At 34.5% G+C, this 24,427-nt stretch overlaps 1 protein-coding gene across 2 annotated transcripts in view; it reads left to right on the top strand.

Moving 5' to 3' along the window:
• LOC115217206 (deoxynucleoside triphosphate triphosphohydrolase SAMHD1 homolog) overlaps positions 1–18,839 on the top strand; it is a 29,992-nt gene extending 11,153 nt beyond the window's left edge. The window contains exons 2-3 of one of the 2 annotated variants that reach the window (XM_036507061.1): positions 18,286–18,724; positions 18,759–18,839. In XM_036507061.1, the coding sequence (XP_036362954.1) occupies positions 18,286–18,681 (396 nt within the window). In that variant the 3' untranslated portion in view covers positions 18,682–18,724; positions 18,759–18,839. The other variant, XM_029786845.2, reaches the window with a different exon arrangement.
• The last annotated feature ends 5,588 nt before the right edge of the window (positions 18,840–24,427 follow it).

The following is a 24,427-nucleotide window of genomic DNA, read 5'->3' as shown; positions in this document are numbered from 1 at the left end:
TTATTATTAATATTCAGTAGTTTTATTTTTATAGCGTGCTTTCACTTCACTACCGAGTGCAGCACTATTATTATTATTATTATATTATTATTATTATTATTATTATTATTATTATTATTATTATTATTCAGTAGTTTTATTTTTATAGTGTGCTTTCACTTCACTACCGAGCGCAGTTCTGTGTGCCTTAGGTATGTGCTGTGATTGGTTGTGATGCTCTGATGGTTATTGTATGGAAAGTGTTCTGCGTAGGATGTGTGCAGTGCCTGGTAGTGCAATTTTCTGTATGTTATATGTGTTTGTAAGTCCTGGTGTTTTTGTTTGTATTTGTCTGAATTTTTTTTTATCATGCCTAATGCACCTACTATGATAGGAATTGTTTCTGTTTTTAGATTCCACATTCTGGTTACCTCTATTTCCAGGTCTTTGTATTTTGAAAGTTTCTCCATTTCTTTTAGAGACATGTTGTCATCTGCCGGTATTGATACATCAATTAGAAAGCATTTTTTTTCTTCATGATCTCTGACAACTATATCTGGTCTGTTGGCCTTAATTTCTCTATCTGTGTGTATCGGCATATCCCAGAGTATGGTTGCTTTCTCGTTTTCTGTGACATTTTCTGGTGTGTGCCTATACCATCTTTTTTCTGTTGTTATTCCATAATGTTGGCATAGCTTACAGTGTATGTAGGTTCCAACTCTGTCATGTCTGTGAATATATTCCTTCTTAGCCAGGACTGGGCAGCCAGAGATAATATGATTTATTGTTTCTTGTCCATCTCCACATATTCTGCAGTTATTTGTTATATTTCTTTTCATTACATGTTTTTGGTAATTTCTGGTGGGGAGGCTTTGGTCTTGTGCTGCAATTAAAAATCCCTCTGTCTCTGCTTTGAGTCCTGAGCTTCTCAACCATTGCTAGGATCTTTTTTGTCTATTTCTTTTGCGTTTAGTTTAGTTCAGTACTTACCATGAAGGGGCTTTTCTTGCCATCGTTTTATCATGGTTCGTTGCTGTTCTATTTTTAGTTTGGATTTCATTTGTTTTATAGCTTTTGTTGTTTCTTTATCTTCTTCTTCTTCTTCTTCTTCTTCTTCTTCTTCTTCTTCTTCTTCTTCTTCTTCTTCTTCTTCTTCTACTTCTTCTTCTTCTTCTTCTTCTTCTTCTTGGTGGTTATTTTATAGTAGTTTTCCATCTGTATAAGGCCTCTACCACCTTCTATACGTTGTGTATATAGCCTTTCTACGTCAGATTTTGGGTGATGCATCCTAGATCCTGTCATTATTTTTCTTGTTTTCCTATCTATTTTGGTCAGTTAATTTAGTGTCCAGTTAAGGATATTGTAGCTGTAACTTATAACTGGGACAGCTAAAGTGTTAATACATATTATCTTGTTTTTAGCATTGAGCTCTGTTTTTAGTATTGATCTAACTCGTCTATAATATTCTTTTTTTATTTTCTCTTTCATTTGTGTGTGTTGTGTCTTATCTAGTTCATGGATTCCTAAGTATTTGTAAGTTTGGATTTGGTCTAATTCTTTCATTTCATTGGTTTTATCTAGTGTGATGTTGCTACGTTTAACTAGTTTTCCTCTTTTCAGGGTTACTTTGGCGCATTTTTCTAATCCAAATTTCATATCTATTTCTTTGGTAAATCTATGAACTATCTTTAATAGTGTTTCCAGTTGTTTGTCATTTGCAGCGTATAGTTTTAGGTCATCCATATATAAAAGGTGGCTGATCGTTTTGCCGTAACATTTATATCCGCATTCAGTTCTATTTATTATTATTATTATTATTATTATTATTATTATTATTATTATTATTATTATTATTATTATGTTTTTTCCTTCTTTCTTCAAATTTTCTTCCGTTTCTCGCCGAGTGTTTTCCATACACCTAGGGCAGAGAAGGGCATTGTATATATTCCCAGATTACACGCACAAATTCACAGATAAAATATGTATTTAAAAATTAATAAATAAATAAATTCATGGATGGATGTTATTTTCACAGCGATAGTTCTCTTCTCAGTACATGAGCCGTTCTTATAATAATAATAATAATAATAATAATAATTATTATTATTATTATTATTATTATTATTATTATTATCATTATTATTTTTATTACTATCATTCCTTCGTAACACAGTGTAGGTAAACGTGCACCGGAGTCTTTAGTCATCTGTCAAGTCGCAACAAAACCCCAGACTGATAATACTTTCCTTAAGATGTGCGCTGTGCCCAGTTAGGCTGCTTTTTGCAAGACACCAATCTTGCATGGGATTTCCAGTTGCCACTAGTATCATTTTTACATTATCCTCTCGTATTCCATTCAGTCTTGCCATTTCCACTTTCAATTCGCAGTACTTGGTGATTTTTAACCTCTTTACTCACAACATCCATGTCATTTGGTGTGTCTACATCAATGATCTCACAGATTGATAAATATTGACGAAGATCTGCTTCAACATACCGTGACTCATATTATTATCGATAATTTTAAATGCTATAGGTAGAGTGATATTGGTAATGATAATCATTGTGGTTATGGAGGCGACACAATGAAAGCACATTATTTATATATATATATATATATATACTTTGATAGGTTTCGGCCATTATTGGCCCAGGCCATGTCCAACTTAATACATGTCCAACTTAATACATGTGCACGTGTATATGCAAATAAAGAGAGGAAGGGAGAGATGGGATCTTAATAACAACTCACGTGGAAATTCCACGAACGACTCATGAAATCATGATACAACACAATAAGGAAAGAATTAACGGCAAGAATGAAGCGATAGCGATGGTGGTGAAGGTTTCCCGCCCGACACGTCCGAAACCACCCGCATCAGGGGCAGTGATCTGGCTTCGGACGGTCGTTATGTCGCAAAAGATCATATACACGGTGTGCGCAAAAACAGACATAAATCGACGAAGGAAGAGTACGATACACTTATTGAATGTCATGAAAGAGCAATGTTGGAAAGAGGTCGCGGAGTAGGCTTAGGCAGCTCAACTCTTTTCCCGACTCGATCTACTTTGGATGTTCACATGCTCTCGGCGCTAGTGTTGGGACATAATTTCCCTCTGTTAGACCCCTGTTTGGTCACGTAATAAATAGAGAAAATGACCTGTCTCGCGCATCACTCCAGCAAGCTACACTGTCGTTCGTGCTAACCACAAAAATTACGCACGACAACAGCGCCAGACACATTTCACTTCTGAAAAAAACCTTCACGGCATTTCTCACTTTTCAATACTGCAGGGAATCTACGATATCATTGATAGAGAATATACTCACTCGTTCACCTGAGATTATATTACAGTGAATTTTGATATGCGCACCTGCACTCGGGTATAAACCCTCACGCGCACGCACGCGCTTACTCATTTTCTTTGCTACCCAGTCACTGACAGCACGTTTTGGCACGTAAAGCGACACCGATATTTAGACTAACTTGAATAAATATCCGTCCCGTATACACTTCAATGATATTTGCAGATCGGGATCTTGCTGCCTAAGATGGCGAATCATTTTGCCAGCAAGATAACATGTCCCCAAACAATGCTCAAATCTGTTATGTGAAGCTGATGGATAAACGTAATAAACCAAACCTAATTGTTTGATATTACGTAATCTCTGGAATTGAACTGTATTGATAATATCTACACAGAGTGATGGGAGCTTCATAGCTCCATGAATAGCGTCCTGAATGACCTGATCCCAATATGTACTGCGTGAGTAGGACATTATGAAATTATCAGGAGACTATCTAACTTACTTTCTACTTGTTTTATATATTGCTGTTGTTGCTGTTGGTGGCCTCATTGTTGTTGTTGTACGTGTTGGTTATGAAATAAGGAGGGAAAATATGTATTATACAGACATGTTCAGTACGATATTTCTAATATTTGATTCAAAAAATTCTCGGTCGTAATGTGCCGATTACATCGAACCTAGTATTCAACTACTACTTAATTGATCGACCCCGAAAGGTTAAAAGGTAAAGTACATATTTTTGTTAGGGGGAAAAAAGGTAGAGTGGGAAGCCGGACTTACCCTTCACATCTTCCCGAAATCATTGGACACTTTTCTTTTATCGTTGAATAAATTACTGACCTTCTAATATTCCACGAAACACATTTTTTTTGTCCTGAAAACGGGGGTTTGATGTGTGGTGAAACACTCGGAAATTTCATCCTTCATCCCGTCTTCAAATCTTTTTTGCTGTTTCTTTCCATACCCATATTTCTTATTTCTTTATTTCCCAAAAGGGGCTAAACATAGAGGGGACAAACAAGGACAGACAAAGGGATTAAGTCGATTACATCTACAGGGATTAAGTCGATTACTGTTACAATGCGTAACTGGTACTTAATTTATCGACCACGAAAGGATGAAAGGCAAAGTCGACCTTAGTGAAATTTGAACTCAGAACGTAGCGACAGACGAAATACCTATTTCTTTACTCCCCACAAGAGGCTAAGCACAGAAGGGACAAACAAGGACAGACAAACGGATTAAGTCGATTACATCGATCCCAGTGCGTAACTGGTACTTAATTTATCGACCCGGAAAGGATGAAAAACGAAGTCGACCTCGGCAGAATTTGAACTCAGAACGCAACGGCTACACATTTCGCCCGGCGTGCTAACGCTTCAGCCAGCTCGCCGCCTTATCCATATTTCTAGATAACATTTTTGCAGAAATACATTTTCGAGAGTGCGGATTACATTAGATTGAAAATTCAAGCAAGTTTGAAAGAATAAGTGAAAAAGCCGAAGTTACAGCAATTAGTGGTAACGAGCCTGGGCTGGAGAGATAACGAATGAAAGAAAATTCATGTAAAGAAACACTAGATATTGTGTGTGTGTATGTGTGTGTGTGAAACAATTAAAAGTATAATATTAAAACAAAATATCTTTTTTATATCTCTTAAAAATCACTGGATGTATTAATCCCAGATTGCAGAATAGATTTGAAAAACAAATACACTTACCTCTTGCAATTGTTGGCGCCGAAACTCTAACGGGGTAAGTAATGCGTTTCATCTTTATGTGTGGGGAGAGAGTGAGTGAGAGAGACAGAGAAACAGACAGAGAGAGAGACAGTGTATAATGATATGATTACGGATTTTTGTAGCAAATCACCCTTGATTTTTCTGTGTGTATGTTTGTGTTGCAAAAAGAAGTCATATGATTTAAAAGTAAGGTAATATATGTTAAATTTTAAATAAATCGAAGACTTTTCGTAACCAGAATATATTTCGTGGGAAAACAAATAAATATAAAACAATGATTGATTTTGAAAAAAAATTTTATTCTTTCATTCATTCTAACCTTTGAATACTTGAAAACTTTCAATATATTTTTAAAATACAAAAATCCTAAACAAAAAATCACGGTGTTTGTCATATATTTCTAACGTGACTTAATGTGTTGGTATAATTTAAAAGCAAAGAATTATATGTTTTTTTATAAATCTAAGACATTTAGTTATAGGAAAATATTTCCTATTAAAAATACGTTTAATTTACAAAAAGATTATCGTTCGTTTAGAAATGTCCTTTGAATTTTTCAGTAGTTTCAATATATTTCTTTCCTTTTCTAGCTTTTACCAAATCTTAAGCAAAATTCCTTTACTTCCTCGTATACATTTCTAACGTTGCATTATAAAATCATATATTTCAAATTAAAACAAAAACAGTGAAAATTTAAAACCTTTGAAAAGATTTGGTTAAAAGAAAATATTTTTTACTGAAAACAAAAATGTTAATTTCTATATGGTTATTTCTAACATTGGAATAGCTCAGTAGTTTGGATATAGTTTTATTATTTTTATCTTTCAGAATGTCTTAGTTCTTATTTCACACATCCGTTTCTTCTTTGTTTCGTCATATTCGATCTGATTGTTTTGTTATTGCTTTTTCTCAAGATTCTTTCTTATCTGTTATTTTTTTCATTATTTATTGTTCGTTTTTAAAAATCACTTTCTTTTTTCTTCTTACTTCCTTCATTTTTGTTATTCACTTTCTTTTCAAAACAATGACGGATTTTCAAATGAAATGTTTTTGGCAGCAAAAGCCTGTCTTCTAATTCTTCTTGATTATATTTGAAGGATTTCTTCTCACCTTTTTTATAAAATGGTATTTTCTCCAATGGGTTTTCCTCTCCAGCTCCATAATCCAAATTGGCTTCACAGAATATTTTCTCTTGGTCTCCGTCTCGGTTATTTCCATCTTTGTCTGTACCTCTGTATTTATAACACCGGTAAAACATACTCTCCAATTTATCCTGGGCCACTTTGAGGTTTTCATTATTCTCATTATTTAATATCTCCTCCAAAATACTATCTGTAAAATAAGTAAATTTCTTCATATCGTCGACCTTTTCGAAAATTTTCATGTGTTTATCTGCGGATCTGAAGGCCTCGCCAAGTAGTTTATTAAACAGAAGAACAGTTTTGTGTTGGTAAGCTGTTTTATGTAATCGATATCGGGAATAAAACATATCATAGAAATTATCAACAGTTTTGTCTCTGTAGCATATTTCGCCATCTATTACTTTAGACATTTTCATCATTCTTCCGTGATCAAAGGATTTTCCAATGCCAAGAAAATGGGAATCCCTTGCCAGGTAATCCCATTTATCAACGTCGATTTTAAAGTTTGTATTGTTGACAATTTGGTAAAAGAATTTTGGCTTCTGAGAATTTCTTGGTTCACCAATAATAATATCTTTTATGAAATCAATATCATCAGACTTAAGTTCTTTTTTAATATGTGGGTTTTTTTCAAGAAGATGATCCAGCATTTTGCACGTTGCATTTTCCTTCTCCCACTTTTCACCTCTATTTTCCTCTCGATATTGGTTGATAATTTCTTGAAAAGCGTAAGAGAAAGGGCCATATCCTAAATTATGACACAAAGCAGCAATTTCAACACAAAGCATATCTCGATCAGATATTGGCAGATCGGGATCTTGCTGCTTAAGATGGCGAATCATTTTGCCAGCAAGATGACATGTCCCCAAACAATGCTCAAATCTGTTATGTGAAGCTGATGGATAAACGTAATAAACCAAACCTAACTGTTTGATATTACGCAATCTCTGGAATTGTGTTGTATTCATAATATCTACACAGAGTGATGGGAGCTGCATAGCTCCATGAATAGCATCCTGAAATACCTGATCCCAATATGTACTGCGTGAGTAGGACATTATGAAATTATCAGGAAAGTATCTAACTTACTTTTTAGTTGCTTTTTATATTGCAATTTCCTTGCTGCTGGCCTCGTTGTCGTCATGTGAGTTGGTTTTGAAATATGGAGAAAAAATAACAATTATACAGACGTGTTCAGTACGATATTTCTAACATTTGATTCGAAAAGATCTCAGTTCCATTGGCATTTAGACGTCTGATGTCAGAAATAATACAAGCGATCCAAAAGTAATCCGTGGTCGATAGCAACACAAGAAAATAAACAGTGTTGCTATCTCAAAAGTTGGCTCAATTATATACACAACGCCCTAACACCAGCACCACATCTCTTTCCAAGAAAAGTACTGCTGCTGCTGCTGTTTCCACTACTACTACTACCGCCACCACCACCACCACACCACCACCACCACCACCTCCACCACCACCAACACCTCCACCACCTCCACCACCACCACCACCACCACCACCACCACTTGCTGCTCCTTTGAAACAACAGTAAAACTTGCGTGCTGTTTTTGAAATTGAAAGTGAAATTTGTACGCTGCTGCTGCTAGTACTACTACTAATATTTGCGCAGTTTATATCCCAAGTCAGAAACTGAAAGTGCTATCAATAGCAATTCACGATCAATCTCTACTCATAAACAGTTAAGAAAGCTATCTGCACAATGCGCTGAATCAAATTGTAGAGTATGTCATAATAACCTACAGTATTTAAGCCACCGACAACATTGTGGTTGTCCACTCTAACGGCGTAATACCCGAGTACAAAACTGAACATGACTAAATAGGTTCGTACCTACATTAAAAAAAAACTGTCGTCTTCATGACATTCTCCTGCCTAAAAACTGTTAAGAACACCACCCGAAACCAGTTACAGAACGTAACAGAGTTACTGTTGTGTTGGACTGATACTAGCTCACCTGACATTATTATCAAACATCACCGATAAAATGCTTGCCATCTAGTATTACCAGCTGATCAGTCAAAAAATTCGAGAAGTTTGCTAAATACAGTGACCTATAGAATTAACAGAATGTGGAAACCGAATAGATATTCTAACGGTAGTAGTAAGACACTAGGTATTGCAGAAAAATTAGGGTCTTTAGTCTGCATCTATAAAATATCTGAAAAATTAAATATACACAATGTCCTAAATATGGCACTAACCTCAAAACCTCAACAGCTCATCTCTTGAGAAAATTACAATCGTTATAACATAGCTACTAGTCTTAGATCTCAGATAGAGAACAGGCTAATAGCTAAAAGCCTCGATATCAGGTTCAAATTATAGAATAAAATAATAAGAGTTTCAACTTTTGACACACCGCCAGCAATTAATTTGGAGAAGTGTAAGGTAATTACATCCACTGGTGTGCTGTGCTCGGCTGGTACTTTATCGATCCCGAAAAGATGGACTGCAAATTAACCTCGGTGTAATTTGAACTCAGAACGTAAAATCACACGAAACGCCGCTAAGCATTTTGCACAGCGCGTTAACTATTCTACAGGTTTGCCGGCTTAATGATATTCCGTTCTGCTATAGGCTCAAGGCCTAGAATTTCTTGGATAGTCGGTTACATCGATCCAGTACTAGACTGGTATTTAATTTATGAACCCCGAAATGATAAAGGGCAAAGATAACCACTGGGGAATTTGAACTGAAAACGTAAAGATGAATGAAATGCCGCTTAGCCTTTTACCCGGCGTGCTAACGATGATGCCAGCCACCGTCTTAAGAATAATAATAATGATGATGATGATGACGATGATAATAATAATAATAATAGCAATAACAATATTAATGATATTAAGGATAATAATAATAATAATAATAATAATAATAATAATAATAATAATAATAATAATAATAATAATAATAATAATAATAATAATAATAATAATAATAATAATAATAATAATAATAATAACAATAGTTATAGTAACAATAATAATAATAATAATTATTATTATTTATATATAATAAATATTATTATAAAGAAAATTTTTTTTTTAAATTAAAAAAACCCTTTTTTTTAGGCATTCATTAGTACAACCCCCCCCCCCAATATATGGCACACTAGGCATAACAACAACATGAACTTCCAACCCTGTTGTCTCTTGAGGTCTCTGGGTGAGACTTGGAGCCAACTTGTACAAATATAAAGCAAAAGTCAAACATAGAATAATAATAATAATAATAATAATAATTAATAATAATAATAATAATGGATTGAAATTTTTCCACTAGGTTAGCCATTTTTGGAGAGGGAATGTGTCGATTACAAGAAACCTCGTTTTCAACTGTTAGTTAATTGATCGCCCCCACACCTCGTATCAACCCGGAATCATTGGAAATTTTAAATTTCTTTCGTTGAATAAATTACAGTGACCTTCAAAGATGCCACAATATATTTTTTTTTGTCCGGAAAATGTGGGAGAAAGGTGGGGTGGGGTGGAGCACTCGCCCTCGCACCATCTTCAAATACTTTCGCTGTTTCTTTACTTACTCTTTACTCTTTTACTTGTTTCAGTCATTTGACTGCGACCATGCTGGAGCACCGCCTTTATTCGAGCAACTCGACCTCGGGACTTATTCTTTGTAAGCCCAGTACTTTTTCTATCGGTCTCTTTTGCCGAACCGCTAAGTTACGGGGACGTAAACACACCAGCATCGTTTGTCAAGCAATGCTAGGGGGACAAACACAGACACACAAACACACACACACACACACTTATATATATATATATACATATATACGACAGGCTTCTTTCAGTTTCCGTCTACCAAATCCACTCACAAGGCATCGGTCGGCCCGGGGCTATAGCAGAAGACACTTGCCCAAGATGCCACGCAGTGGGACTGAACCCGCAACCATGTGGTTGGTTATCAAGCTACTTACCACACAGCCACTCCTGCGCCTTACCCATATTTTTATATAACATTTTGCAGAAATATATTTTTCAGAGTGCGGATTACATTAGACTGAAAATTCAAAGAAGTTTGAAAAGAATAAGTGGAAAAGCTGAAGTAATAGAAATTACTAGTAACGTAGCTTGGGCTGGAGAGATAAGGAATGACAGAAAATTCATGAAAAGAAACGCTAGTGTTTGTATTTGTGTGTGTGTGTGTATGTGTGTGTGAAACAATTAAAAGAGTAATATTAAACTAAATATCCGTTTAATACCTCTTAAAATTTCTGTGTATATCAAACCCAGATTGCAAAATAGATTTGAAAAACAAATACACTTTCCTCTTGAAACTTTTTGGCGCCGAAACTTGAACCGAGTAAGTAATGCGTTTCATTTTTCTGTGTGGAGAGAGAGAGAGAGAGAGAGAGAGAGAGACAGACAGAGAGAGAGACAGAGACAGAGAGAGGGAGAAAAGGTGCCTTTTCTATGTATGTGTGTTTGTGTATGTTAATCTATGTGAATCTGTGAGAGTTTATGTGTATGTGTATGACAACCAAATCTGAAACAAAATTTCTCTACTTCTCAAATATGCATTTTCACATTAAACAATGAAGTTATTTGTTTTAAAAGTAAGAATATATATGTTAAAAATTTTTAAAAAATCGAAGATGTTTGCTAAACAGAAGATATTTCTCGAGAAAGCAAATAAATAAAAATAAAACAATGATTGATTTAGAAAAAAATTATTATTCTTTTATTCATTCTAACCTTTGAAAACTTGAAAAGTTTCAATATATTTTTAGAATATTAAACTTTTACAAAAATCCAAAACAAAAAATCACGGTGTTTGTCATATATTTCTAACGTGACCCAATGAGTAGGTATAATTTAAAAGCAAAGAATTATGTTTTTTTTTTATAAATCTAAGACATTTAGTTATAGGAAAATATCTTATATTAAAAATACGTTTAATTTACAAAAAGATTATCGTTCGTTTAGAAATGTCCTTTGAATTTTTCAGTAGTTTCAATATATTTCTTTCCTTTTCTAGCTTTTACCAAATCTTGAACAAAATTCCTTTACTTCCTCATATACATTTCTAACGTTGCGTTATAAAATTACATGTTTCAAATTAAAACAAAAATTGGAAAATTGAAAAGATTTGGTTAAAAGAAAATATTTTCTAGTGAAAACAAAAATGTTAATTTCTATATGGTTATTTCTGACCTTGGAACCTGTCAATAGTTTCGATATACTTGTATTATTTTTATCTTTCAGAATGTCTTAGTTCTTATTTCACACATCCGTTTCTTCTTTGTTTCCTCATATTCGATCTGATTGTTTTGTTATTGCTTTTTCTCAAGATTCTTTCTTATCTGTTATTTTTTTCATTATTTATTGTTCGTTTTTAAAAATCACTTTCTTTTTTCTTCTTACTTCCTTCATTTTTGTTATTCACTTTCTTTTCAAAACAATGACGGATTTTCAAATGAAATTTTTTTGGCAGCAAAAGCCTGTCTTCTAATCCCTTTTGATTATACTTGAAGGATTTCTTCTCACCTTTTTTATAAAATGGTATTTTCTCCAATGGGTTTTCCTCTCCAGCTCCATAATCCAAATTGGCTTCACAGAATATTTTCTCTTGGTCTCCGTCTCGGTTATTTCCATCTTTGTCTGTACCTCTGTATTTATAACACCGGTAAAACATACTCTCCAATTTGCTCTGAGCTTCTTTGAGACCTTCATTATTCTCATTCTTTAATATCTCCTCCAAAATACTATCTGTAAAATAAGTAAATTTCTTCATATCATCGACCTTTTCGAAAATTTTCATGTGTTTATCTGCGGATCTGAAGGCCTCGCCAAGTAGTTTATTAAACAAGAGAACAGTTTTGTGTTGGTAAGCTGCTTTATGTAATCGATATCGGGAATAAAACATATCATAGAAATTAACAAGAGTTTTGTCTCTGTAGCATATTTCACCATCAATTACTTTGGACGTTTTCAATATCCTTCCGTGATCAAAGGATTTTCCAATGCCAAGAAAATGGGAATCCCTTGCCAGGTAATCCCATTGATTAACGTCGATTTTATAGCCTGTATTGTTGACAATTTGGTAAAAGAATTTTGGCTTCTGAGAATTTCTTGTTTCACCAATTATAATATCTTTTATGAAATCAATCTCATCAGACTTAAGTTCTTCGTTAATATGTGGGTTTTTTTCAAGAAGATGATCCAGCATTTTGCACGTTGCATTTTTATTTTCCCACTTTTCACCTCCATTTTCCTCTCGATGTTGGTTGATAATTTTTTGAAAGGCGTAAGAGAAGGGACCATGTCCTAAATTATGACACAAAGCAGCAATTTCAACACAAAGCATATCTCGATCAGATATTGGCAGATCGGGATCTTGCTGCTTAAGATGGCGAATCATTTTGCCAGCAAGATGACATGTCCCCAAACAATGCTCAAATCTGTTATGTGAAGCTGATGGATAAACGTAATAAACCAAACCTAATTGTTTGATATTACGCAATCTCTGGAATTGAGTTGTATTCATAATATCTACACAGAGTGATGGGAGCGTCATAGCTCCATGAATAGCGTCCTGAAAAACCTGATCCCAATATGTACTGCGTGAGTAGGACATTATGAAATTATCAGGAAAGTATCTAACTTACTTTTTAGTTGTTTTATATATTGTTGTTGCTGCTGCTTGTGGCCTCGTTGTCGTTGTGCGTGTGGTTTTGAAATATGGAGAAAAAATAACAATTATACAGACGTGTTCAGTACGATATTTCTAACATTTGATTCGAAAAGATCTCAGTTCCATTGGCATTTAGACGTCTGATGTCTGAAATAACATAAGTCATCAAAAAGTGTCTCCGTGGTTGATAGCAATACAAGAAAATAAACGGTGTTGCTATATCAAATGATGGCTCAAAAATAAACACAACCTCCTCACACCACCACCACTTCACCACCATAAAAAACAGTACTACTACTACTACTACTACTACTACTACTACTACTACTACCGCTACTACTACTACCACCACCACCACTACCACCACACTACTACTACTACTACTACTACTACTACTACTACTACTACCACCACCACCACCACCACCACCACTACTACTACTACTACTACTACTACTATTATTGCTGCTGATACTATTCTATAGTAAACCTTGAGTGCGGATGTGAAATTCAAAGTGAAAGTTATATGATACTACTACTACTACTACTACTACTACTACACTACTACTACTACTACTACCACCACTACTACTACTACTACTACTACCACCACCACCACCACCACCACCACAACTACTACTACTACTACTACTACTACTACTACTACTACTACTTCTTCTTCTTCTTCTACTGCTACTATTCGAGGAATTCAATTTGTGGATAACCTATGGTATTCCTATCTGCTGGTCTATCACATACCCTATCTAGATATGATATGGATCTCTCGACACAATTTCCCCATGTCCACACTGGAGTATTCGGGAAATCGAATCTGAACCTGTCCGCCAGCTTGAAACGACTGCGCAGGTTTGCGAGGCTTGCGCACCCTACATTCCCATCCACTATCCCCACCCAATCCAAATGTGCCTCCAATATAGCATTCCAATCGCCCACTAACACTAAAGAGCGAGTCGTTCTTACAAAGGTCTGAAGAACGCCGGCTGCCCGACTCCAGTCGGTGAGTACACTGCGACCAGTCTAAAAGGACTGCCTTCGTTATCGTTCATATCCCGGACCAGCGTCTTATCTTCCGGATCCAGAAAGATCGACCGTATCTCGAGATCCTGGCCTTTTCTGAACGACACTGCCCCCTACCATTTCCAGTCGACTAAGAGATGCGAAAATCTCGAAGTCATCGAAAATGGGATCCAAGGCCTATGTGCCCGCGATCCTGGTCTCACTGACGGCTATTACATCCAGGTTTAACCACCTGTATGTTGCACGAGCGTCCTTGCTTCTACGACAACACCAGGCCACGTACATTTATACAACCTAATTTTAAACCCGACATACTGGCCAGGAAGCAAGGAAAGGAAACACAATTTCGGCAACATAATTTCACAATAAACTCGCACGCAGTCGCAGTAGTTCGTATCCTAAAGTGGACAGAAGAGGAGCTAAAGGAGATGGACAGGAAGTCAAGAAAGCCTCTAACGTTGCATAGAGCCCATCATCTACGTGCAGTTACTGATCGCCTATACATGAAGAGAGCAAATGGAGGAAGGGGAGTGATAAGAGTGGAAGATTGCGTGCGTATCGAACTCGGGAACTTAAAGAAATACCTAGCCCAAAGTAAGGAAACCTTGCTAGTGACAGTTAGGAATGAGAGAGTATTGAGAGCAGAAAAAAAAATGAAAACAGAGGAAGAAGTACAGAAAGGACATGAAGAAGAATTACGTAAGAAGGAAATACACAATCAATTCTATGTAGCCACAACAGAAGTTGCTGGAAAAATAGGTGAGATTGGCTGATGAAAGGAACCCTAAAAAAAAAAAAGAGACCGAAAACACTATACTGGCAGTGCAAGACCAAGCGTAGGTCACGAACTGGAGGGTCAACTTTAGGAATGAACAAGTGTTTCCGCTGTGTCACATCTGCAATAGAGTGGATGAAACCATTGCCCATATTACGAACGAATGCCCTGCACTTGCCCCAAAACACTACAATTTGTAGCAAAACAACTAGGTAGCGAAAGTGCTACATTAAAAACTGTGCGAAAGGCAGAGGTTAGAAAGAGGCAAGGCGTTGTATGAGAACAAAGCACAGAGCGTGGCGGAGTCGGAGACTAGCAAAATCCTCTGGGATTTCCCAGTCCAAACAGATCAGGTGCTAGAGCATAACAGACCGGACCTAGTTGTGGTGGACAAGATGTACCACGTGTGCTATATAGTTGATGTTGGATGCCGCTTTGACCCACGAATAGTCAAAAAGCAAGATGAAAAGATAGCCAGATACAACCCTCTTAAGTAAGAAATAGCCCGGCTATGGAAAATGAAGATGAAGATAGTGCTAGTTATTGTTGGGTCCTTGGGGAACAGTATCAGAAGGCTTCAATAGGAATATAAGGGAAATTAGAACAGAGTGCCCAGTAGAACTTATAGAACGTGAAAGATTAGTTCCTGATGATGATGTAAGTCGATAGTTCTAGGGTAAGAGATGGAGTAAGCAAGAACAACATAATACTCCATCTGAATGGGCTCTGCAGCCGAAAGCAAACAACTTATCCTCAGCAAGAGGCTATCCACTTCACAGAAGAGTAAAAAGATAAGCCCAGGGCTTGATGTACTGGGATTTCGATGAATAAAAGATCAGTAGGTTCCATAAAGTGATCGCAGTGCAATTTAATGCATTGATCGATGGAGAAAAAATCTCGGGTTAGTTGACAAAAGGATGGATTGTGTTGTGCCTGGATGCATTAAATATAAATGCTGCTGACAACCACAAGCCAATTTCCTTGCCTGCCATTAATGTGAAAGTTACTGTCAGGAGGAATTTGAGAAGAACTGTGCACATTTCTTGATGAGAACAATATGTTACCAACGGAACAAAAAGGGTTGTAGAAGGAGTTGTAGAGGTACCAAAGACCAATCATTGATAGACAAAATGGTAATGCAAGATTGTAAAGGAAGGAGAACGAATTTGGGAATGGCCTGGATTGACGATAGCAAAGCTTATGACATGTTTCCACATTCATGGATTATGCTTGAATCTGTTTGGAACTGCGAGGAATGTAACATATTTTCTGAAGAGAAGTATGGTTGGGTGGAAAACTGAGTCGACAGCCTACGGAAAAAGCTTGGGCAGTCTGGGAATCAGAAGAGGAATTTTTTCAGGGAGATAGCTTATCTCTATTGCTTTTTGTTTTCTGCATGATTCCTCTGGCCCTGGTACTTAGGAAAATGAACCTTGGATATCAGCTAAATGGAAAATCTCAAACAATCAATCACTTCCTCTTCATGGACGATTTGAAGGTGTATAAAATGGATGAGGCAAAAGTCAGTTCCGTAGTAAACACAGTTCACTGTTTTAGCGCTGACATTAGAATGGAATTCAGATTCTAGAAGTGTACTATAAAGTACCTAGAAAGAAGCAAGGTACTATTCCTAGCAGGGACAGCATTACCTAAAAGAGAAATGATAAAACAAATTGAAATAGAAGGCTGAAAATACTACTACTACAAGTAGTAGTAGTAGTAGTAGTAGTAGTAGTAGTAGTAGTAGTAGTAGTAGTTTTAGTAGTAGTAGTGTACAAGTTTAACTTACAGCTTCAAAACTATACCAAGTTCAATCGGCATCTATCTACCAGTACGGATGGTAAAGTCCAACAGAATAGTAGCTGATGATAGTATCTGTGATAGGTTTCGGGTGGTATTCATACCAGTATTTAGGCAGGGGAATGTAATAATGACGACAGATGTTCTAATGTAGTTACTGACTTATTCAGTCATGTCCAGTTTTGTATTCGTTTGTTGCGTGTTTCGAGCAGACAACCACAATGCTGTCGATGATTTCAGTACTGTAGGCTATTATCACGTAATCTCCAGTTTGACTCAGCACATTGTGGTGAACATTTGCTAAACAGTTCATGAGTAGAGATTGATCCTGAGCTACCATTAACAGCACTTTCAGTTTCTGACTTAAGATATAAACTGCGCAAATAGAAGTAGTAGTAGTAGTAGTAGTAGTAGTAGTAGTAGTAGTAGTAGTAGTAGTAGTAGTAGTAGTAGTAGTAGTAGTAGTAGTAGTAGTAGTAGTAGTACTAGTAGTAGTAGTAGTAGTTGTAGTAGTAGTAGTAGTAGTAGTAGTAGTAGTAGTAGTAGTAGTAGTAGTAGTAGTAGTAGCGTACAAGTTTCATTTTTAGTTTCACAGTCACTGATTTTTACTGCTGTTTAGTATTAACAGTGGTGGTGATAGTGGTGGTGATGGTGGCAGTGGTGGTGTTGTTAGTGACGGTTGTTGGGTTTACTTTTAAATAAACTTTTGACATAGCAACATTGTTTATTCCATTGTCTTGCTTCCAACCACGGAGACACATTTGGATCCGTTACATTATTTGAGGCATTCCGACATCCAAATGCCAATATGACTGAGATCTTTCAAATCAGATATTAGAAATATCGTACTGAACATATCTGATTGATTTATATTTCTACTCCAGTTTTCAAAACCAACACACACTGCAACATCAACAGGACGACCACCAGCAAAACAAAAGCAACATAAACGGCAACCCAAAAAGTAAGTTAGATATTTTCCTGATAATTTAATAATGGCCTACTCACGTGTTACAAAATGGGACCAGGTTTTTCAGGACGCTATTCATGGATCTATGGAGCTTCCGCCACTCTGTGTTGATATTATGAATACAACACAATTTCAGAGATTACGTAATATAAAACAATTAAGTTTGGTTAATTACGTTTATCCATCGGCTTCACATAATAGATTTGAGCATTGTCTAGGAACGTGTTACCTAGCTGGGAAAATGGTTCGCCATCTTAAACAGCAAAATCCCGATCTGGAAATATCTGATCGAGATATGCTTTGTGTTGAAATTGCTGGTTTATGTCATGATTTAGGACATGCGCCTTTTTCTCATGTCTTTCAAGAAATTATCAACGAGTATCGCAAGAAAGCTGGAGGTGAAGAGTGGGAACATGAAGATGCATCATGTGAAATGTTGGAGCATCTTTTTAAAGAGAACGAAGATATTAAAGTTGAGCGTAATGAAATTGATTTCATAAAAGATCTCATTACTGGTAAACCAGAAAAATCTCAGAGACCAAAATTTCTTTACCAAATCATCAACAATAAATCCTATAACATCGACGTTGATAAATGGGATTACCTAGCTAGAGATTCCCATTTTCTTGGTTTTGGAAAATCCTTTGATCACGAAAGAATGATGAAAATGTCCAAAGTAATAGGTGATCAAATATGCTACAGAGACAAATGTCTTGATAATTTCTATGATATGTTTTATGCACGATATCGACAACATAAAACTGCTTGCAAACACAAAACTGCTCTTCTTTTTAATAAACTACTTGATAAAGTTTTCAACTCTGCCAATGAACAACTACAAATTTTCGAAAAGGTCGACGATATGAAGGAGTTTACTTATTTTACAGATAGTATTTTGGAGGAGATATTAAAGAATGAGGATAATGAAAGTCTCAAAGAGGCCCGGAAGAAATTGAAGGATATAATCTATCGGTCTTATAAATACAAAGGCACAAATGAAGATGAAAATGACCAGGACGGAAAACATGAGAAAATATTCTGTAAAGCTGTTTTTGATTTTGGAGCTGGAAGCGAAAACCCATTAGAGAAGATACCATTTTATAGAAAAGATGAAACCGAATCATTCACGTATAGTCAAGAAGAATTAGACGAGAGGCTTTTGCTGCCAAGCAAATTTCAAATGGAAATCTGTCACTGTTTTGAAAAAAAGGTGGAAGTCCAAAAAGAAGGAAGCCTTAAGACCAATTAATGAAAACTAGGAAATAAAAAATCAAACAAAGACAAAAAAAAAAAGAACAATATGAAGAAACAAAGACAAAAAAAAAGAACAATATCAAGAAACAAATAAAAAAATAACGAATCAATAATAAAGCAGTGAAACATTGTAAGAATTGAAATGTAACTTCGTTAAAGTTAAAAATGATGAGAATGTTGAAACTACCGAAAGATTCAAAGGTTAACAATAGTAAAAACAATAATCTTAACATAAATTGAACGCTATTTTCTCAACTCGGAAATATTTGCATTTAATCTTGTAAAAGATTTCGTTTTAACATGTACTAGCAGTAGAGCCCAGCGTTGCTCGGGTTTGTTTTCTTTTCGACCCTTTAGAAGTGGAATTTTTGAAAAGTAAAAATTTTGCATTATGTAGCTTGTTATTCTCTTTAAGTGAACACTTTTCTGGTTGAAATACACCGAAAAATGGCAACACAGCAGTCAAAAAATCGTAAAAAAATATGGATTTTCATAGAAAAAAACCCACCTTTTTGATGTAAATAATTTTTGGTGTTAACATGGTCCGATTTGAATTTTTTCTTCTACGGAAGGAAGAGCAAGCCTTCTTCTATCATACTCTCAATTTTGGTCAACTTGCACCGCAGGGTCTCGGAGGAGATAGTGTTAGTTGAAGGCTGCCAAACCTGCCATATACAGACAATTTCAGTTTTATATATATATAGATTTTAATGCATTTTTCTACTTTTAAAACATATCATTTCATTGTGCCACTTTAGAAACACGAGAAGTAGAGAATGTTTGCTTTACACTTCCACACTCACTCACCTCCACATAGACACAGAGACACAAAAACACCAACTCTCACCCTCGCCCTCTCTCTCTCTCTATCTCACCCACTCATACACATACACACACACACACACACTACTCATTCACATGTATACGTGTAATTACATTTATTCAATCACACATACACACACAAACATATGTACACGCATATCTTTCTACGCAGTAGTTTAATACTGAAAGTGAAACTACTACTACTACTACTACTACTACTACTACTACTACTACTACTACTACTACTGCTGCTGCTGCTGCTACTACTACTACTACTACAACTACATTTTGTAACGGTTAGTCTTTTCGACTTTTTCAAGTAAGAGTAAAACAAATATATATAACAACGTATATATAAAAAAATGAGAATTTCAGTCGTTATCCTATATATATATATATATATATATATATATATATATATATATATATATATATATATATATACAGTGATCCCTCGTTTATTGCGGTAGATTGGTTCCAATACCGGTCGCGATAACTGAATTTCCGCGAAGTAGGGACACCATATTTACAGTATTCATTTAACGTACATTTGAATTTTTGAAACCCTCCCTGTACTGTTAACAACACCCCCATTACAGTAGTGTATTAATAACAAGGACAACTGTTAAGCAATAACACTTTAGATTTAAAAAATAAAGATTTTTTACTGTACTCAACACGAAAGAAGTTGAAGTAAAATTTCAATGATAATGGTGATGAATTTGCTGTGCAGTAGAAATGATGATGATGAAGCTGACGGCGGTGCCCTTTCCTGGGACACCCCTTCCAATTCTTCCGAAGGTACAACCCTAGTAGTAGCAGCAGGAACTGGCTCTTGTTTGCGAGGCTACAAAAGCATTGTAATAGGAAGTTGCTGCCGCTGCTTCTTTTTCTGTTCAAAGAGCATCTTGTAGGGATTCATGACTTCGTCGACCTTGTTGCAAAATTGCACAGAACGAACCATATCGTTGTTCCCATTCCCGTGATCCCTCTTTCAATTCTTTAGCCAGGTTGCAGAGCTTGGCCAGCCGTTCCAAAGTCAAGCCACTTTGATCGACAACTTGCTGCGTTTCTTCTTCTTCTTCGCTGGCCGACTTCGTCAAGTCTTCGAGGTTTGCGTCGGTTAGCGGCTGAGAGTGGCAGTCTAATAATGTACCGACGTCTCCCGTGGTCATGTCTGCAAATCCGTCACCTCCAATGATCGCAGCCAACTGCAAAGCTTTCTGTACTGCGGAGTGTTGGATTTCTGCAGGTGTAAATCTCTTGTCGTCGTAAATAACCTCGGAGCACAAATTTTTTCAGCTCGCGTTAATGGTGGGAGGCTTCATTTCTTGCAATGTTTTCTAGATATTTCGGAGGCACGTAGCAATTGTGTACTACCGCCAGTATACCTTCAAGTTAAAATTTTCGTCTTCTGGGGCGGCATCCACAGAAGCAACCGGGTTCGCCAGGACATATTTTAAAGGATTTAATGAAAAATTTTAGGTGTTCATATATACATATTCTAAAAACCCGCGAAGTCGTGAATCCGCGATAGTTGAACCGCGAAGTAGCGAGGGATCACTGTATATATATATATATATATATATATATATATATATATATATATATATAAATAAATATATATAATTACATATGTAGTTTTTGCCAATTATATTCTTTTTATTTATTATTTTGTACTTTACTTAATTATTGGTATATGTTTTATTGTATATTTAATTTTTTTCTATATGGTATAATTTAATTATATCATCGTTATTTCATTGTGGAATTGATAATAGGTGGTTCTTCTCTAATTTATATACATATATGATATATTGTGAAATTTGATTTAGTATTACTAACTTGAATTTTTCCTTGTAAGTTTGGAATAATATTCCCTAATATTATATATATATATATAAACCACTATGAGTCAAATCAAACAGTGAAAAACATATGTCAATACATAAAATTAATTTTAAAATATAAAAGTTAAAAATTAAAAAATTATTAAAATAATTTAAACTTATAAATTTTAAATATATATATACAAATATATATATATATGTATATTTCTATATTTCTATATTATTTTGTTTATTAATTAATTAATTTATTATTTATTTTTTTTTTTTAATAAATATCAAAAGTATTAAAAGTTTAATAAAAGATAACTTTTAATACTTTTGATATTTATATAAAAAAATAAATAAAAAAATAAATAATAAATAAATTAATTAATAAACAAAATAATATATAAATATAGAAATATACATACATCTATATATATATATATATATATATATATATATATTTGTATATATATATTTAAAATTTATAAGTTTAAATTATTTTAATAATTTTTTTATTTTTAACTTTTAGATTTTTAGATTAATTTTATGTATTGGCATATGTTTTTCACTGTTTGATTTGCCTAATTGTGGTTTTATCTCTAATTTAATATAATATACATATATATATATATATATATATATAATAATAATAATAAATATTAGGGAATAAATCCAAATTTACAGGGAAAAAAAATCAGATTTAGGATTAAATCCAATTTTATAGTAAAATATTATAAAATATTATTAGAGACAAAACCACTATTTTGCAAAACAAACAAGGAAAGACTTAATCAATACATAAAATTTTAATAAATAGTCAAAAAAACCGCCACTACAATCGTTTCTTGTCTTGATAGACAATCTTCAGGTGGACTTCCAATAATTCAGTTATCCACCTGAAGATTGTCGATCAAGACAAGAAACGATTGTAGTGGCGGTTTTTTTGACTATTTATTAAAATTTTATGTATTGATTAAGTCTTTCCTTGTTTGTTTTGCAAAATAGTGGTTTTGTCTCTAATATATTTTATATATATATATATATATATATATATATATATATATATATATAAATATATATATATAATTACATATGTAGTTTTTGCCAATTATATTCTTTTTATTTATTATTTTGTACTTTACTTAATTATTGGTATATATTTTATTGTATATTTAAGTTTTTTCTATATGGTATAATTTAATTATATCATCGTTATTTCATTGTTGAATTGATTATATATATATATATATATATATATGTATGTATGTATGTATGTATGTATGTATGTATGTATGTATGTATGTTTATGTATGTATGTATGTATGTTTATGTATATGCATTGTTACGATCAGGTAAATTCCTGGGTGTAAAAAGGAGTGAACGTCTGAGCGCAACAACAAAATTGTAAAATCAGTGAATTAACGTTCAAGGATGAAATTATGTAACAAAAATGTATTTTATATAAGTCAATTAAAAGATATATTTGATAATTTAGCGATCCATTTGCAAATAAATTAATATTCAAAGAATTTAATGTCCAGTATTTGATGGTACAAAGATATGTTGTAAACAGTCCGATCCGTATGCAGCTCATTTTAATGATTTTATCAAGTGGTCAGCATGAAAGAAAAAACCTTGTAGGTAACATTTTATACTAAATTTATAATTATACAAATCACTATGTTAAAGGGTGCGGATTGACCATCGCTATTTCTAGCGTATTTGTGTGGTCAATTCGTACCCTTTAATATCGTTTAAATTTAGTATACATACATGCATATATATATATATATATATATATATATATTATATATATATATATATATAATATATATATATATATATATATATATATATACATATATATATATTATATATATGTATGTATGTATGTATGTATGTATGTATGTATGTATGTATGTATGTATGTATGTATGTATGGGGGTTGGACAAAATAATGGAAACACCATAACATTTCAAGCAAATTAATTTTAATATGGGGTAGGACCGCCTTTGGCAGTAATTACAGCTTGAACTCAATGAGGTATGGACTCGTACAAAGTTTGAATTGCTTCCAAAGGAATTTTTGTACATCCTTCAGCTAAAACAGTCTTCACTTCATGTAGTGATGATTGTGGAGGATATGGACTTCTTACCTGTTATTCTAAAATGCACCATAAGTTTTTCAATAATATTGAAATCTGGAGACTGTTGTGCCCAGATAAGATGTTCAACTTCTCTATAATATTCCTCGTGCCATTCAGTAACAACTTTAATTGTGTGAAGTGGTACATTATCATCGTGAAAGATTGCGTTTCCCCCTGGAAACAGTTCCGCAAACATAGAATGAATTTGATCAGATAAAATGCTTAAATAGTCTTGACTATTAATTTTGCCATGAAGGGAATCCATTGGGCAGGCGGATTTCCAAGACGTAGCTCCCCCCCCCCAGATTATCACAGATCATCCTCCATGTTTAACAGTTGGAAGAATACAATCTTGGTCAAATGCTTCTTTTTGCTGTCTTCACACATTTACTCGGCTGGTGGTCGGAAATATAGTAAAGAATGACTAGTCCGAGAAAATAACATTCTTCCACTGCTCTAGGGACCAATTCTGTAGGCTTTTACTACATTCTAAACACTTTGCAACGTTTGTTTTTGAAAGTTGTCGTTTTCTGTTTGCAGCACTCACGTGAAATCCAGTTTTGTGCAGCTCACGGCGAACAGATTTTGTGGAAACTGGGTTCTCAAGGTGCTCATTAAACTCTGCAGTAATTTTGGGAACTGTACTTTTGTAATCCTTTCTAACAATTCGTGTAAGAGGCCAACGGTCCCTATCTGAAAGTTTTGGCTTTCTTCCGGAGTTTTGTTTCTATGAGGAGGTTTTTTTCCTCTTTCTCAAAGGCTGTCATTACTTTTTAGACAGTACTTCTGGATACATCAAACATTTCGACTGTTTTCGTTACGCTAGCGCCTGTCATACGAGTACCAAGAATTTGACCTCCTTGAAATTCCGATACATCTGTCATTTTAATGAATTTTAAGTAACTTTTTGCTGATGATATCTGAAAAGAAACAGCAA

The sequence above is a fragment of the Octopus sinensis genome, linkage group LG11 (assembly GCF_006345805.1).
Source record: "Octopus sinensis linkage group LG11, ASM634580v1, whole genome shotgun sequence".
NCBI lineage: Eukaryota > Metazoa > Mollusca > Cephalopoda > Octopoda > Octopodidae > Octopus > Octopus sinensis.
The sequence above is the reverse complement of the archived record's forward strand: the minus strand, read 5'-3'. Positions and strand labels throughout refer to the sequence as shown.